This window comes from Sus scrofa, chromosome 5 (assembly GCF_000003025.6).
Source record: "Sus scrofa isolate TJ Tabasco breed Duroc chromosome 5, Sscrofa11.1, whole genome shotgun sequence".
Lineage (NCBI taxonomy): Eukaryota > Metazoa > Chordata > Mammalia > Artiodactyla > Suidae > Sus > Sus scrofa.
The window spans coordinates 80,531,607-80,544,500 of NC_010447.5; the positions used below are offsets into that span (position 1 = coordinate 80,531,607).

The window sequence follows — 12,894 nt, forward strand, 5'->3', positions numbered from 1 at the left end:
CTTGGCCCTTCTTTCCCCATTTTTCCAGTGTGTCTCCGCCGGAACTCTGTGCCGCGCGTTTTAGTGTTTACATTTCCTTCCCCTTGCGGTAGAGATTTGTACCTGTTCCAGACTCTTCAGTGTACACAGCCTTCAGAAGCGGGCCTAGAAAGCCGCCAGGTCTTGGGTGAGGCCGCCCAGTATTATGGGCTTGGGCCTCTCGAGTCTGGGACTCGCCTCCAGTTGGAGAACACGCTTTTCCGAATCTGTCTTCTCGCGCTTCCCTAGGTCAGCCGGAGCCCCTGTTACGTCTGTACTTTTCGTGGCCAGAATCTCCAGGCCTTCTGATTGGATTTACAGAAGAGGAGGACAGTGGGGCTATTTATTTATTGTCCCTTGAGAGATTGCGAGCAACTTTGATGCCCTCTACTCCTTGGTGAAGTTCAAAGGCGGTCACCTACAGAGCCCCTGCTGTAAGTTAAGTAGAGAGCGTGGTAGTAAAGCCAGTCTAGCATAGAAAAAACAAAAAACAAAAAAACCCCTCTCAATTTGACGGGCGCAGGAGGATACACCTGCAGATCTTTGAAAGCAAAACCTGTGGGGCTGCAAATGAGAGAGTGCAGCCTTCTAACTTCATAGAAACATAGAAAGACACGTAAAACACCAGGTGTCTTTCATGTGAGAAAAGTCCCTCAGGCTAAGCTGCGTCGTTAGAAAAGTTTTCTGTCTCTTTAACCTGGTCTTTACAGACCGCCCCCTACTCCGACCCACACCACATTCCAACAAAAATACTGCCTTCCTTAATGCTTTCTAGAGGTTATTTGACCTTCGAATTTGTTTTCTGATAATCATCAGAATTCCTGAAGACAAGCCTTTCAGTGACAGTCTATCGTATATATTTATAACTTCCTCTATTTAGGTTTGTCAATCTATTTCTATGGTTGGCTTACACATTGTGGTGGTGCCTAATTTACATCTGCCCAGAATTACCTGTATTTTTTTATTAGTAAGCCAAGGGCAACTTACAAAGCTTTTGTTATGCTTCTGTGGGTGCAACTATTTTTTAAAAAGAGTATTACTTTCAGAAATCTCAAAAAAAATTGCTTTTTTTTTTTTTTTTTTTTTTTTTGCTTTTTAGGGCTGCATCTGTGGCATATGAAAACTCCCTGGCTAGGGGTCAAATTGGAGCTACAGCTGCCAGCCACAGCAACGCAGGATCCAAGCGGTGTCTTTGAACTACCCCACTGATCACTGCAACTCTGGATCCTTAACCCACTAAGAGGCCAGGGATTGAACCCGCATCCTCATGGATACTAGTTGGGCTTGTTACTGCTGAGCCACAATGGGAACTTCCATTTTCATACGTTTTAACTCTTGTTTATTTTTTGTTTTTAGAAAAAGATGAATTCTTTCATTTTTCTGCATTTCACATTTCTTCACCTTCTCTATCTCTGGACAAGTAAGCAGCCAGTTCTAAAATGCAGATTCCCTCTCCACTAGCCAGTGGTGGGTAGTTTGTGCTGCACCTGGAGGGAACTGAGAATGAGACTAGCCCTCTAAAATAGGTCTCTTGCTTGTGGTAGATGTTTCTGTAGATGACAGTGGAAATGTATGAATCAGACAGAACACGGGACAGTAGACTTGCAGAAAAAGATGGCTGGCTATAGTAGGGCTCAACTCTGTGCCTTTAAGACAGGATACCTGGCCCCTGTAAAAGGAATGGGCGGCTTACCCAGTTCCCAGCCTTCTTTTTCTCCCCTGTAGTCTCCACCTTTTCTGCCTTTTGACCTGTTATTAATCCTCAGCTCCTCTGGAACTTACACTTCAGATGGTTATTAAGCTCTTGACCTTTGCTGCCTAATTTTAGTTTTTCCCTTTTGATGCTGTATCCCCATGAACACTACTGGAAATAGCTATCTTTGTTTTTTTTGTTGTTGTTAAGCTTTTCCTTGAGCATAGCTAACCCCACTAGACAGCACCCTTCTTTGTAGTTGAACTTCAGAGGAAAAAAAACTGACAGGCAAAGGGATGCATTAGGAAAAATGGATAGCCCTTCTTACCTGGTAGACAGGTGTAGTCGGGCTGTGAGCAGTCAAGGAGACTGCAGACTGGGGATGCCAAGGCAAGAAAGCAGTTGGTATCAGCATTGAGGAATGGGGCTGAGCACCAGGATGAATTTTTTGGTTGGTTGATTGGTTCAACCATTCATTTATTAATTTAGCAAATGTTTGGGACCGGGTATGTGCCAGGCATTGTGCAAGTTGCTGACTGTAGAGGGGTGAGCGATGTAGATGCGGTCTGTGTGCAGACTTGAACAGTTATTAACAGTAGAGTTGCATTTAAGTGTATATATCTTATTTAAACTGAAGCAAAAATATAAAAGAATGATTATAAAAGAGTGTGAGGGAACTTTTGGGGATGACAGAAATGCTCTTGATCTTCTTTTTTTTTTTTTTTTTAATTTTCCCACTGTTCAGCAAGGGGGTCAGGTTATCCTTACATGTATACATTACAATTACATTTTTTCCCCCACCCTTTGTTCTGTTGCAACATGAGTATCTAGACAAAGTTCTCAATGCTACTCAGCAGGATCTCCTTGTAAATCTATTCTAAGTTGTGCCTGATAAGCCCAAGCTCTGATCCCTCCCACTCCCTCCCTCTCCCATCAGGCAGCCACAAGTCTTTTCTCCAAGTCCATGATTTTCTTTTCTGAGGAGACGTTCATTTGTGCTGGATATTAGATTCCAGTTATAAGTGATATCATATGGTATTTGTCTTTGTCTTTCTGGCTCATTTCACTCAGTATGAGAGTCTCTAGCTCCAGTCATGCTGCTGCAAATGGCATTATGTCATTCTATTTTTATGGCTGAGTAGTATTCCATTGTGTATATATACCACATCTTCCGAATCCAATCATCTGTCGATGGACATTTGGGTTGTTTCCATGTCCTGGCTATTGTGAATAGTGCTGCAATGAACATGCGGGTGCACGTGTCTCTTTTAAGTAGAGTTTTGTCCGGATAGATGCCCAAGAGTGGGATTGCGGGGTCATATGGAAGTTCTATGTATAGATTTCTAAGGTATCTCCAAACTGTTCTCCATAGTGGCTGTACCAGTTTACATTCCCACCAGCAGTGCAGGAGGGTTCCCTTTTCTCCACAGCCCCTCCAGCACTTGTTACTGTGGATTTATTAATGATGGCCATTCTGACTGGTGTGAGGTGGTATCTCATGGTAGTTTTGATTTGCAAGAAATGCTCTTGATCTTGATTTCGTTGGTTGAAACTCATCAAACTGTATACTTCAAAAAGAGTGAATTTTGTCACATGTAAATTATGCTTCAATCAGACATAATAATAGTATCTATTAACTTAAACAACAAAACACTGAAACCCAGACAGAGATGCTTACTATTGTTACTATTGTCCTACAGTGTTTAGGAGGGTCTAAGGCAGAAAATGAAGTAATTGGCATTAATTTTAGACAAATTAAGATCTCTTATTTTAAAATTCCTTCTTAATGGTGAAATGACTGCATGTCCCAGAAATTCAAGAGATTCTACTGGGGGGGGGGGGATTTTGACTATAAGAAATATATAAACATCAATAGATTGCTCTGATCTTGCAAAAACCACAGAAATGGAAATTTTAAAAATTTCTTCGTGTTAGAGACAAAAACCATAAATACTTATGGCAAGAAAGACATAGCTCCAACATAAAACTAGGAAATCTTAATGAAGAATATAAAACAAATGCAGAACTTGAGTCTAGTGCCATATCATATGTGTCATCTGTTGCTGTGTAAAAAAAAAAGTATCCCCAAACTGTGTAGTTTAAACAGTAAACATTATCTCACACCATATCTGTAGTTAGGCATGTAGAAGTCCTTAGTTGGATCGTCCTGATTTGGGTCTCTCATGAAGCTGCAGTCAGAATGTTAGCATAGGCTGCTGTCATCTCAGGCTTGACGGGGCTGGAGGGTCTGCTTCCATGATGGCTCATTCGTATAGCTATTGGCAGGAGGTCTCTATTCCTCACCAGCTGGACCTCTCCATAGGCCTTCTTGAGTGTGCTCACAGTATGGTAGCTGGCTTTCCCCAGCGTGAGCGATCCAAGTCAGAAAACATGGCAGAAGCCATGATAACGCATGACCAACCTCAGAAATCATGTGCCATCATTTCTGCCATAACCTTACTCAGTGAGAGAGGAGATCACACAAGGATGTGAATATCAGGAGTCAGAGATCCTGGGGCCATTTTGGAAGCGGGCTGCTACTATACCCTAGCTGCTGGAGAAGCTGAGAAAGCTTCTAGCTGGCATTTACAATTCTTTTGTAAGGAGTGGGTTCATGAGATGGGGGTAAGAACCAGAAGTGGGGCTTTTCCCCCAAATGGGAAGGGGATTCAGATGATAAATATTCACCGCATGTTTGAATAAACAAACAGAACAATGCTGCAAGAGAGTCCAGAAGTAGATTGTTTCAGTTTAATATATGACGAAAATGATGTTTCAATTTAGGGGAGAAAGGATAGTCTTTCATAAATGATCCTGACCTTGACCAATTATCCATGTAAACCAAAATAAAGTTGACTCTACTTTTTAATTTTTTATTAAAGTATAGTTGATTTACAGTGTTATGTCAATTTCTGCTGTAAAGCAAAGTGACTCAGTCATACGTAGATACACATTAATGTCCTTGGTCTTAGTTTAATGTTTAAAAACCTACAGTATTTCAGCTGAGACGTGAAGCCACTGTAATTATTTCCTCATGTTAACCTTTTGGTAGTTTTTCATCAAGCAATTTATGTGATGTTTAATATTTCTAAACTATGGACCTTGTTTTATTTTTGTCTCTCGAACAGTGAATGTGTTTTAATGTAATTGTAACTATCATTTACATTAGTTCACATTCTGTCTTTTCAACTAGTTTGAACTACAAATTTGGATTATTTGTGATCTCTCTAGGCCCTGCCCCAACTCAACACCACGTTACCCTACTTGAGAATTGACTTTGGGTTTATACAATGGTTATCCGCATTTACTAATAAAATCTGGCAGTGCCGTGAGTCTCTTACATGCCATCAGAAAGGTCAAACCTGTTATAAATTAAATTCACTTCTGGTCTTATAGTTTACATTTGTATTTTCTATTAAAAGCAAAAATCTGGGAGTTTCCATTGTGGTGCAGTAGAAACAAATCTGACCAGCATCCATGAAGGCTGGGTTTCTATCCTTGGCCTTGCTCAGTGAGTTAAGCATCTGGCTTTGCTGTGAGGATCTGGTGTAGGTCACAGATGCGGCTTGGATCTGGCATTGCTCTGGCTGTATTGTAGGCCAGCAGCTGTAGCTCCAGTTAGACCCCTAGCCTGGGAACCTCCATATGTCACAGATGTGGCCCTAAAAACAAACAAACAAACAAAAACAATCTCCCTGGAGTCTGCCTTAGAAAAGCAGGTCAATTACAAAATATCTATCCAGTTGTCCTCTGCCAACTTTGGATACTAAAAGAGCAGAGAGGAGTTGAATTTCAAATAAGAGATTTGTTAACTTTTAAATTATGGTAAATAAATTTGCTATTTTACATGACCCAGTCAGCCATGTTGATGGTAATTTACTTGAGGGACTTAGTAGAAGTTTTGGAGCTGGAAAGAATCTTGGAAATCGTGTAGTTCCACAACTCTCTCTGCATTATATTCTTGTCAGGCGGCCTTGAGGAAAAATTGTGCTATACATGATAACATGATATGCTTCTCCAGAGGTTAAAGTAACAAACATAACCAAAAAACCCCCAACATTTGGTATGGAAATGAGTTGCATCAAGAAACAGCTCATAAGAAGTTCCTGCTATGACACAGTGGATTAAGAACCTGACTGCAGAGGCTTGGTCGCTGTGGAGGCGTGGGTTTGATCCCTGGCCCCGCACAGTGGGTTAAGGATCTGGTGTTGCCACAGCTGAGGCATATGTTGCAGCTGCAGCTTGGATCAACCCCTGGATCCAAAAAAAATGGTGCAGCCATAAAAAGAAAGAAAAAAAGAACGAACGGAAAGAAAGAAAGGGAAAGAAAAGAAGGAAGGGAGGAGGGAGGGAGGAAGGAAGAAAGGAAGGAAGACAAGCTCATAAAACTGGTAGTTTTCATTGATTTTTTTTCTTTTTTGCTTCTGGCAAGATGCAAGCATATCTACATCATTGTTGGAGGGTGTGTGTTTTTCCATTAGCTCAGTGGAATAGAATTCTCAGTGGTGTGTAGACGAATGGAATGTTGTATAAACTGGCACAATTTAAGATAGAAAAACAATCACAGAACTCCATCAAGTTCTTAGATCCAGACTTCCTGCCTCTCTTCCTTGCCAGGTGCATTACTGGCCTTGGGCCTTATTATATTTTGACTTGTTCCTCTCGTCCTGATTTCAGCTTCACACCTATTTTCATTCTTGCTTCTGTTCACAGTCATGGGTCTTGGCTTATTCTGCTCCTAGATACATTAGGCTTCTTTCTACATTTGTCTTCCTTTTCCTACTCTCAGCAAGACCCCTTGCATAGTTGCCAGATTCACAGGGGGACATAAGGAGCAGGTCGCTGAAGGAACACTGGGATGGTGGATGAAGGGGCTGAGAGAGAGAGAGAGGGAACACCTTGTGTCCAGCACCCGCTGATCACCTGTGGTTCTCAGCTCTTTAGCAGAAGCACTGGGGAAACAGAGGTGATGTGGAATTCCTGCAATCCTAAAAAAGAATGTTTTTTTCTTTTTCAGTCCTAACTTAAGCTAGATTGTTTTTCAACTCTTATCTGCCCGTTGGTTGACATCACTCACCTTCAAATATCTATAAGAAAGACGGCATTTGGGGGACATTTTTCAATCTATTTCTAGCAAACATAATTAGGAGGAAGTCGTAGAAGCAGTGGAGATCAGTGGCTGCACCAAGATGAAAATTGTTTTGTTTTGAGATGGACGTCATCTCTGAGCAAAATGAAATGAGCCAAAAGGCAAATGGGAATGTAGACAGGTATGCCCAATTCCTTTTAAAGTCCCCAAAACCTATTCAGCCTTACATCTGCCCAATCCTGAATGATTTTCGAGAAGAGAGAGACTTTCTAGCAAACAACATCTTCCCTCAGCTGAATGAACTCTGCAATTCCCGGGGCATGTATTTCAAAGCTGTGGACCTGAGGTGGTCAGCAATGAGGGCCCAGGCACCCTTACCCTCCAACATGATTAGACAGCATTTTGGTCTCCACTCGCAAAATCCAAAGCTCTGTCTCAACTATGTGAACAGCTGCTTTCCCTTTTTTATCTGCTTTCAGCGTCAGACATACGGGGACATTCCCCCCGGCTACTCATGTGTCATGTTCGCCAAGTCAACTGACCTGTCCAGTTTATCCATTGTGGAACAGACTGTCCATGTAGCTGCAAAAAATGGTCATCCTTGGGTCCTGGAGAATCCCAACTTCAGTCTGATGGAGTTAGAGATCATCCAAGCAGCATTTCTGAACGAGTCTCAATTTCAGTGTTTTTACTTTAGGATGGAAACCACGCTGCTGAAGACTCTGGATGAGAAAAAGGAGGAGGGGCTGTCCTCAGGTTTCCAAATGAACAGTGAGGAAAAATTAAAGATTGAAAAGCTTAAGGCCGAGATTATTAGCAAAGGGCTCCCCGTCAGATTGTATAGAGATCTCCACGAGTTGGGTGAGCTGGTTCTCAAGGACTGGTTGGTTGTGATAGAAAAACTTTACCTGGCCACTATAATGATGGAAAAATATAGGTTAGTAAATATGGAGATAGCCAGGTCTGTCATTATAGGTGCATGTGTTTTGTATGTCTTCTTTGTGAAGGAAATTTTAAATGATTAGAAATATGGAGTTCTCTTCATGGCTCAGCAGTTAATGAACCATGGAACTAGGATCTATGAGGATGTGGGTTCAATCCCTGGCTTTGCTCAGTGGGTTAAAGATCCAGCATTGCCATGAGCTGTGGCTTGCAGATGCGACTGGATCTGGTGTTGCTGTGGTTGTGGTGTAGGCTGGTTTGACCCCTAGCCTGGGAACTTCCATATGTTGCAGGTGTAGCGCTAAAAAGAAAAAACAAAAAAACAAACCAAAAAAAAAAAACCCTCAAGCATATAAAATTGTTACCATATTCCTGTAAAACTGAAGATTTTTGAAACAATAAGAGCGAATAGCGGTTCATGAAAGATGAGTTGGGAAGTCAAGGAGCTGGGAGAAGACCTAAAATATCTGGCAGTTAACATGTAGACCCAGAACAGTTTCTCAGCCTGGGCTGATTTTGCCCCTAAGGGACTTTTGGCCACATCTGAAGACATTTTTGGTGAGGGTGTGCCAGTGGCATCTAACAGATGATCAGAGTCACTGTTAAACATCCTACAGTGCACAGGACTGCCCACCCTAATAAACAGTTTGCCAACCCCAAATGTCAGTAATGCCAAGGTTCAGAAACTCTGATCTAAAGGGAAAAGGACTTTTAATTTTCAAGTGCTTTTTTGCAGGTTATTGCATTTAATCTTTGAGGTTTAGCCCTGCAAGGAAGGTGCTATAATTCCTGTTTTACAGATGAACAAATGAAAGCTGCTGTGTAGCAGTTAAGTGACTTGCCTTAAACATTGAGGGTCATTCCAGGATTTGAATCCAAGTCCTTTTATCTCCAAAATCCATGCTCATTTGCCTTCACAAGCAAACTCAGTAGTCCATGGACTCAGAGACTAGTCCATGGACCAGTAGCCTTGGCATCACCTAGCAACTTGCTGGAAGTGCATTCTAGGTCTATTGAATTAGAATTTGCATTTAAATAAAGAAAGATGGCCAGGTGAGTGGCATGCACATTAAAGTTTGAGAAGCACTGCTTGATATCGTATTGCCTCTGAATGAAGTGATTACATTTATTTTGAAAACAGTGTCTTATGGACATTTATAGATTAAAAAGGGAAAAGCAATATCAGAGTAGGGCAAAGATTCTTCACTTCACTTCACAGACAGACTCTGGGAAGGATCTCTGAGGCCCTTAAAATTACATGAAAAATAGAATGTTTATGTGCATATGTGTGTTTTGGCTTGTGTCTTTGATCAAATCCTCAAAAGGTTTAATGACCCAAAAAAGACTATGAATTACTGTTGTATGAATTACTGTGAGAATGCAAAATGCAGGTGGTACATTCTCAAATTCTTTCAGGGACCAAGCAGGCATAGTCCTTGTAATATGGTAGGAAGTGGATGGATTTGTGGTCAACTGAATGGGAGGGAGTTGACCCACCTAAAGTCATTCACATTCATTGCTGGGGGTGGGATGTGAAATCCCACTTGTGCTGCTCAAACAGAATTGCCTAAAAGCCAAATCATTTTCAAGTCCTAGAAAAGAATATTTTCTCAGTCATTATTCTTTGGGTTCCATGTGACTCAAAGTGACTTCAACAAAAAAAGAGCTTATTAGTTTGCATAACTTTAAAGCTCAGGATTAGGTTTGTGTTCAGCTCAGACTTCATCCAGTAGCTCAAATGAAGTTATGCCCTGGTTCTTCACTATTTCTCTGCATAGCTCTGTGGTCCTGATGTTGCCTCAACTCCTTGGTTCCTCCATCATGGGGGGAAGATGGCTGTAGCAACTCCAGGGTCAAGTCTGGTAGAAGTGGCTCAGAGTCCTGACAGTGAGTCTTTCTGTCTCTGATTAACTAGACCTGGACTATATGCTTATATCTGGCTGAGAAAATGTGTTGTTCTGATCGTCTATATGTCACCTCTGGAGCTGGACTGAGTCAGATCCACTGCAGTAACATGAACTGAGAGTTGAGACAAGGTGGGACCCCAAATGATAGTCTGGGGCTCTTATGGGAATTAGGGTAGGGCAGATGGATGTTGAGCTGTCCCAAAATATCTTGAATATTTACTACATGCTTGGAGTTTTAGAATGTCCAGTGACAGATATGTTTTCAGATCTTAGATTTTTCAGTTCCTAGCTGTGTGACCTTGAGAAAATAATGTAATATTGGTAAATCTTGGTTTATTCTTCTGTTTACTGGATTAACATTAAATACCTTAAGAGTAATAAATTTGACCATTCTCAATCTGAACTGCATCCAATGATTAATATTTACTAACAAAATCTATACATAGAACTACCATATGACCCCACAATCCCACTCGTGGGCATCTATCTGGACAAAACTCTACTTAAAAGAGACACATGCACCCACATGTTCATTGCAGCACTATTCACAATAGCCAGGACATGGAAACAACCCAAGTGTCCATCAACAGATGATTGGATTCGGAAGATGTGGTACATATAAACAATGGAATACTACTCAGCCATAAAAAAGAATGACATAATGCCATTTGCAGCAACATGGATGGAACTAGAGACTCTCATACTGAGTGAAATGAGCCAGAAAGACAAAGACAAATACCATATGATATCACTTATAACTGGAATCTAATATCCAGCACAAATGAACATCTCCTCAGAAAAGAAAATCATGGACTTGGAGAAAGACTTGTGGCTGCCTGATGGGAGAGGGAGGGAGTGGGAGGGATCAGAGCTTGGGCTTATCAGACACAACTTAGAATAGATTTACAAGGAGATCCTGCTGAATAGCATTGAGAACTTTGTTTAGATACTCATGTTGCAACAGAACAAAGGGTGGGGGAAAAATGTTTACATGTAAGAATAACTTGATCCCCATGCTGTATAGCAGGAAAAATAAATAAATTAATTAAATAAAATATTTACTAAACATGTTCAAGAATCAATCCTTTCTGTGTATTGGGTACAGTTTGTTTCTCCTTAGTATCCTCCTTAGTCTTTAATTTTGGTTGCTATTTTTATTTATTTATTTAATTTTTTGTCTTTTTGGGGCCACACCCATGGCATATGGAAGTTCCCAGGCTAGTGGCACATCTGAGCTGTAGCTGCCAGCCTACACCACAGCCACAGCCACACCAGATCTGAGCAGCATCTGCGACCTACAGCACAGCTCACAGCAATGCCAGAAACTCAACCAACTGAACAGGACCAGGGATGGAACCTGCATCCTCATGGATACTAGTCAAGTTCATTACTGCTGAGCCATGACAGGAATGCCCAATTTTGGTTATTATTGAAAGATGAGCTTGTTTTAGATTTTAGTTTTGGATATACAATATGCAGATTTTATGTCTGCATTAGAAGGTACATAATGGATAGATTATTAAAAAGATCTTTAGAAAGCAGTGCTAAATTATTTTTCTTTTTCATCTTTGGTAGCCTTTATTCACCCAGGGAGTTCCAAAATCTCACAGCTGGGGAAGCAATAGGTCAGCGGGTAGCTGATAGTTATCATAAAACAATATAGAGCTATCAGTTCATACTCTTGATCTTTAGAAGCACTTCTGAGGTCCTTGGAGATACCTGAGACTAGTGGGTGAGGTTTAAGTTTAGCTAAAGAGATTCATTAGACTGCGGGATCATCTCTAATTCTAAGATCTTGAAATGTGAAACTGACCTTGGCTGGACTGTTGGTCCTCTAGGTCTGTTCTGGTCCTAACCTGAACCACAGGGCAGCCCAGTTATCTATGGAGGTATAAGGTTTCTTGAGACCTTACCTCATGTTCATTTTCCTGCCTCACCCCATTTAAAAAACAACAACCCCCACCCTAACTCTGGGATATAGATGTCTCCAGAGGTAGGAGGATACTTTGGCAGTCCAGAACACCCTTTAATTAAGCAGTGAGTTCAGAATCACAGTAAACTGCAACAAGAAGGAATCTCAGGAAACCCAGATGTCTGGCCCTGCCGTATATTTTACCTGAGCGTTTAAAGGGCTTACCCAATGGCAGAGTTGTGACTGTACCCATAGTTGTCACCGGATTAGTGCATCTTATCCTAAAAATAGGCCCCACTCCCCCAACCAGTGCCATAGATAGAAACATGCACATATGCCATGAAATTGAATTAGGTAACTTTATACTTAAGAATCTTATATAATCTAAAAAGATGCAAAGGTGTATGTAGCAAATCTTTTTTTTTTTTTTTTTTGCCCTGGTCATTCTGAGGTCATGAAATAACCTGAAATCCTAAGTAGAATTTCATGTCCAGATAGCATGAAGAAGGTTAAGTTACTTGCCTATAGCTTCCTTTCATGAGAATGTAGAATGGTGGGCTGTGAAGTATGGCACTAACATAGAACGAAGGTGGTTTAGACACAGAAGGAGAGATACTTTCCTGGGCCTTTATCATAATTAATGGAAAGTGCATAACTACAAATCTAAGATTTTAAAACGTATCTTTTTGTCTGTAAAGACTGCAAGCACAACTTTGAATATTTCTGCCATGAAGAGTTCACTGAGAAGTGCAAGGAAGTGCTGGTTATTTCCAAGGAATCCAACAGGACCTTTGAGATCTTGGAAAGATTTGCCTTAAAGGATGGTTTAGACTCTGTTCTCAGGTTAAGATGTCAAGAAATCCCAAGCAAAACCATCTGACTTTTGTGAATATGATCCCCTGAATTTGGAATGTCTGTGTCCACCCTTTCCTGCAGGAGAGGCTCCCACAAAGCCACACTAGGTTAATCTCATCAGGTTATCACCCTGCAACTGCCGAGCTTTCCTGATTATTTCACTTATTTTCTTCCAGTCTCTTTTAGAAGATGGTAAACCCTGGAGGGCAGAGAGTTTGCCTCCTTTTTTTTCTCCCATAGATCAGTTGGTCTAAGTCATTCCTGCCAATGCTGGAATGATTTTAAGGAAATGAAGTTGGATTAGGAAATGTGCAAATGTTTCGGCACAGTTTGTATAATTTACAAAGAGCTTCTACATACATCATCAGCTCATTATTAATTACATTAAGATATTCAGCCAATACTTATTAAATGCCGACTACAGGCCTTGGCATTATTTGTGTTTGTGTGTAAGAAATCGTGTTGTCTTACCCCGAGT

General features: G+C 41.0%; 1 protein-coding gene across 1 annotated transcript; it reads left to right on the forward strand.

Moving 5' to 3' along the window:
- On the forward strand, positions 6,030-7,887 carry LOC110260780 (putative tetratricopeptide repeat protein 41). The gene has a single exon (XM_021092648.1). The coding sequence runs from the start codon at positions 6,923-6,925 to the stop codon at positions 7,823-7,825; it is 903 nt and encodes a 300-aa protein (XP_020948307.1). The 5' UTR covers positions 6,030-6,922; the 3' UTR covers positions 7,826-7,887.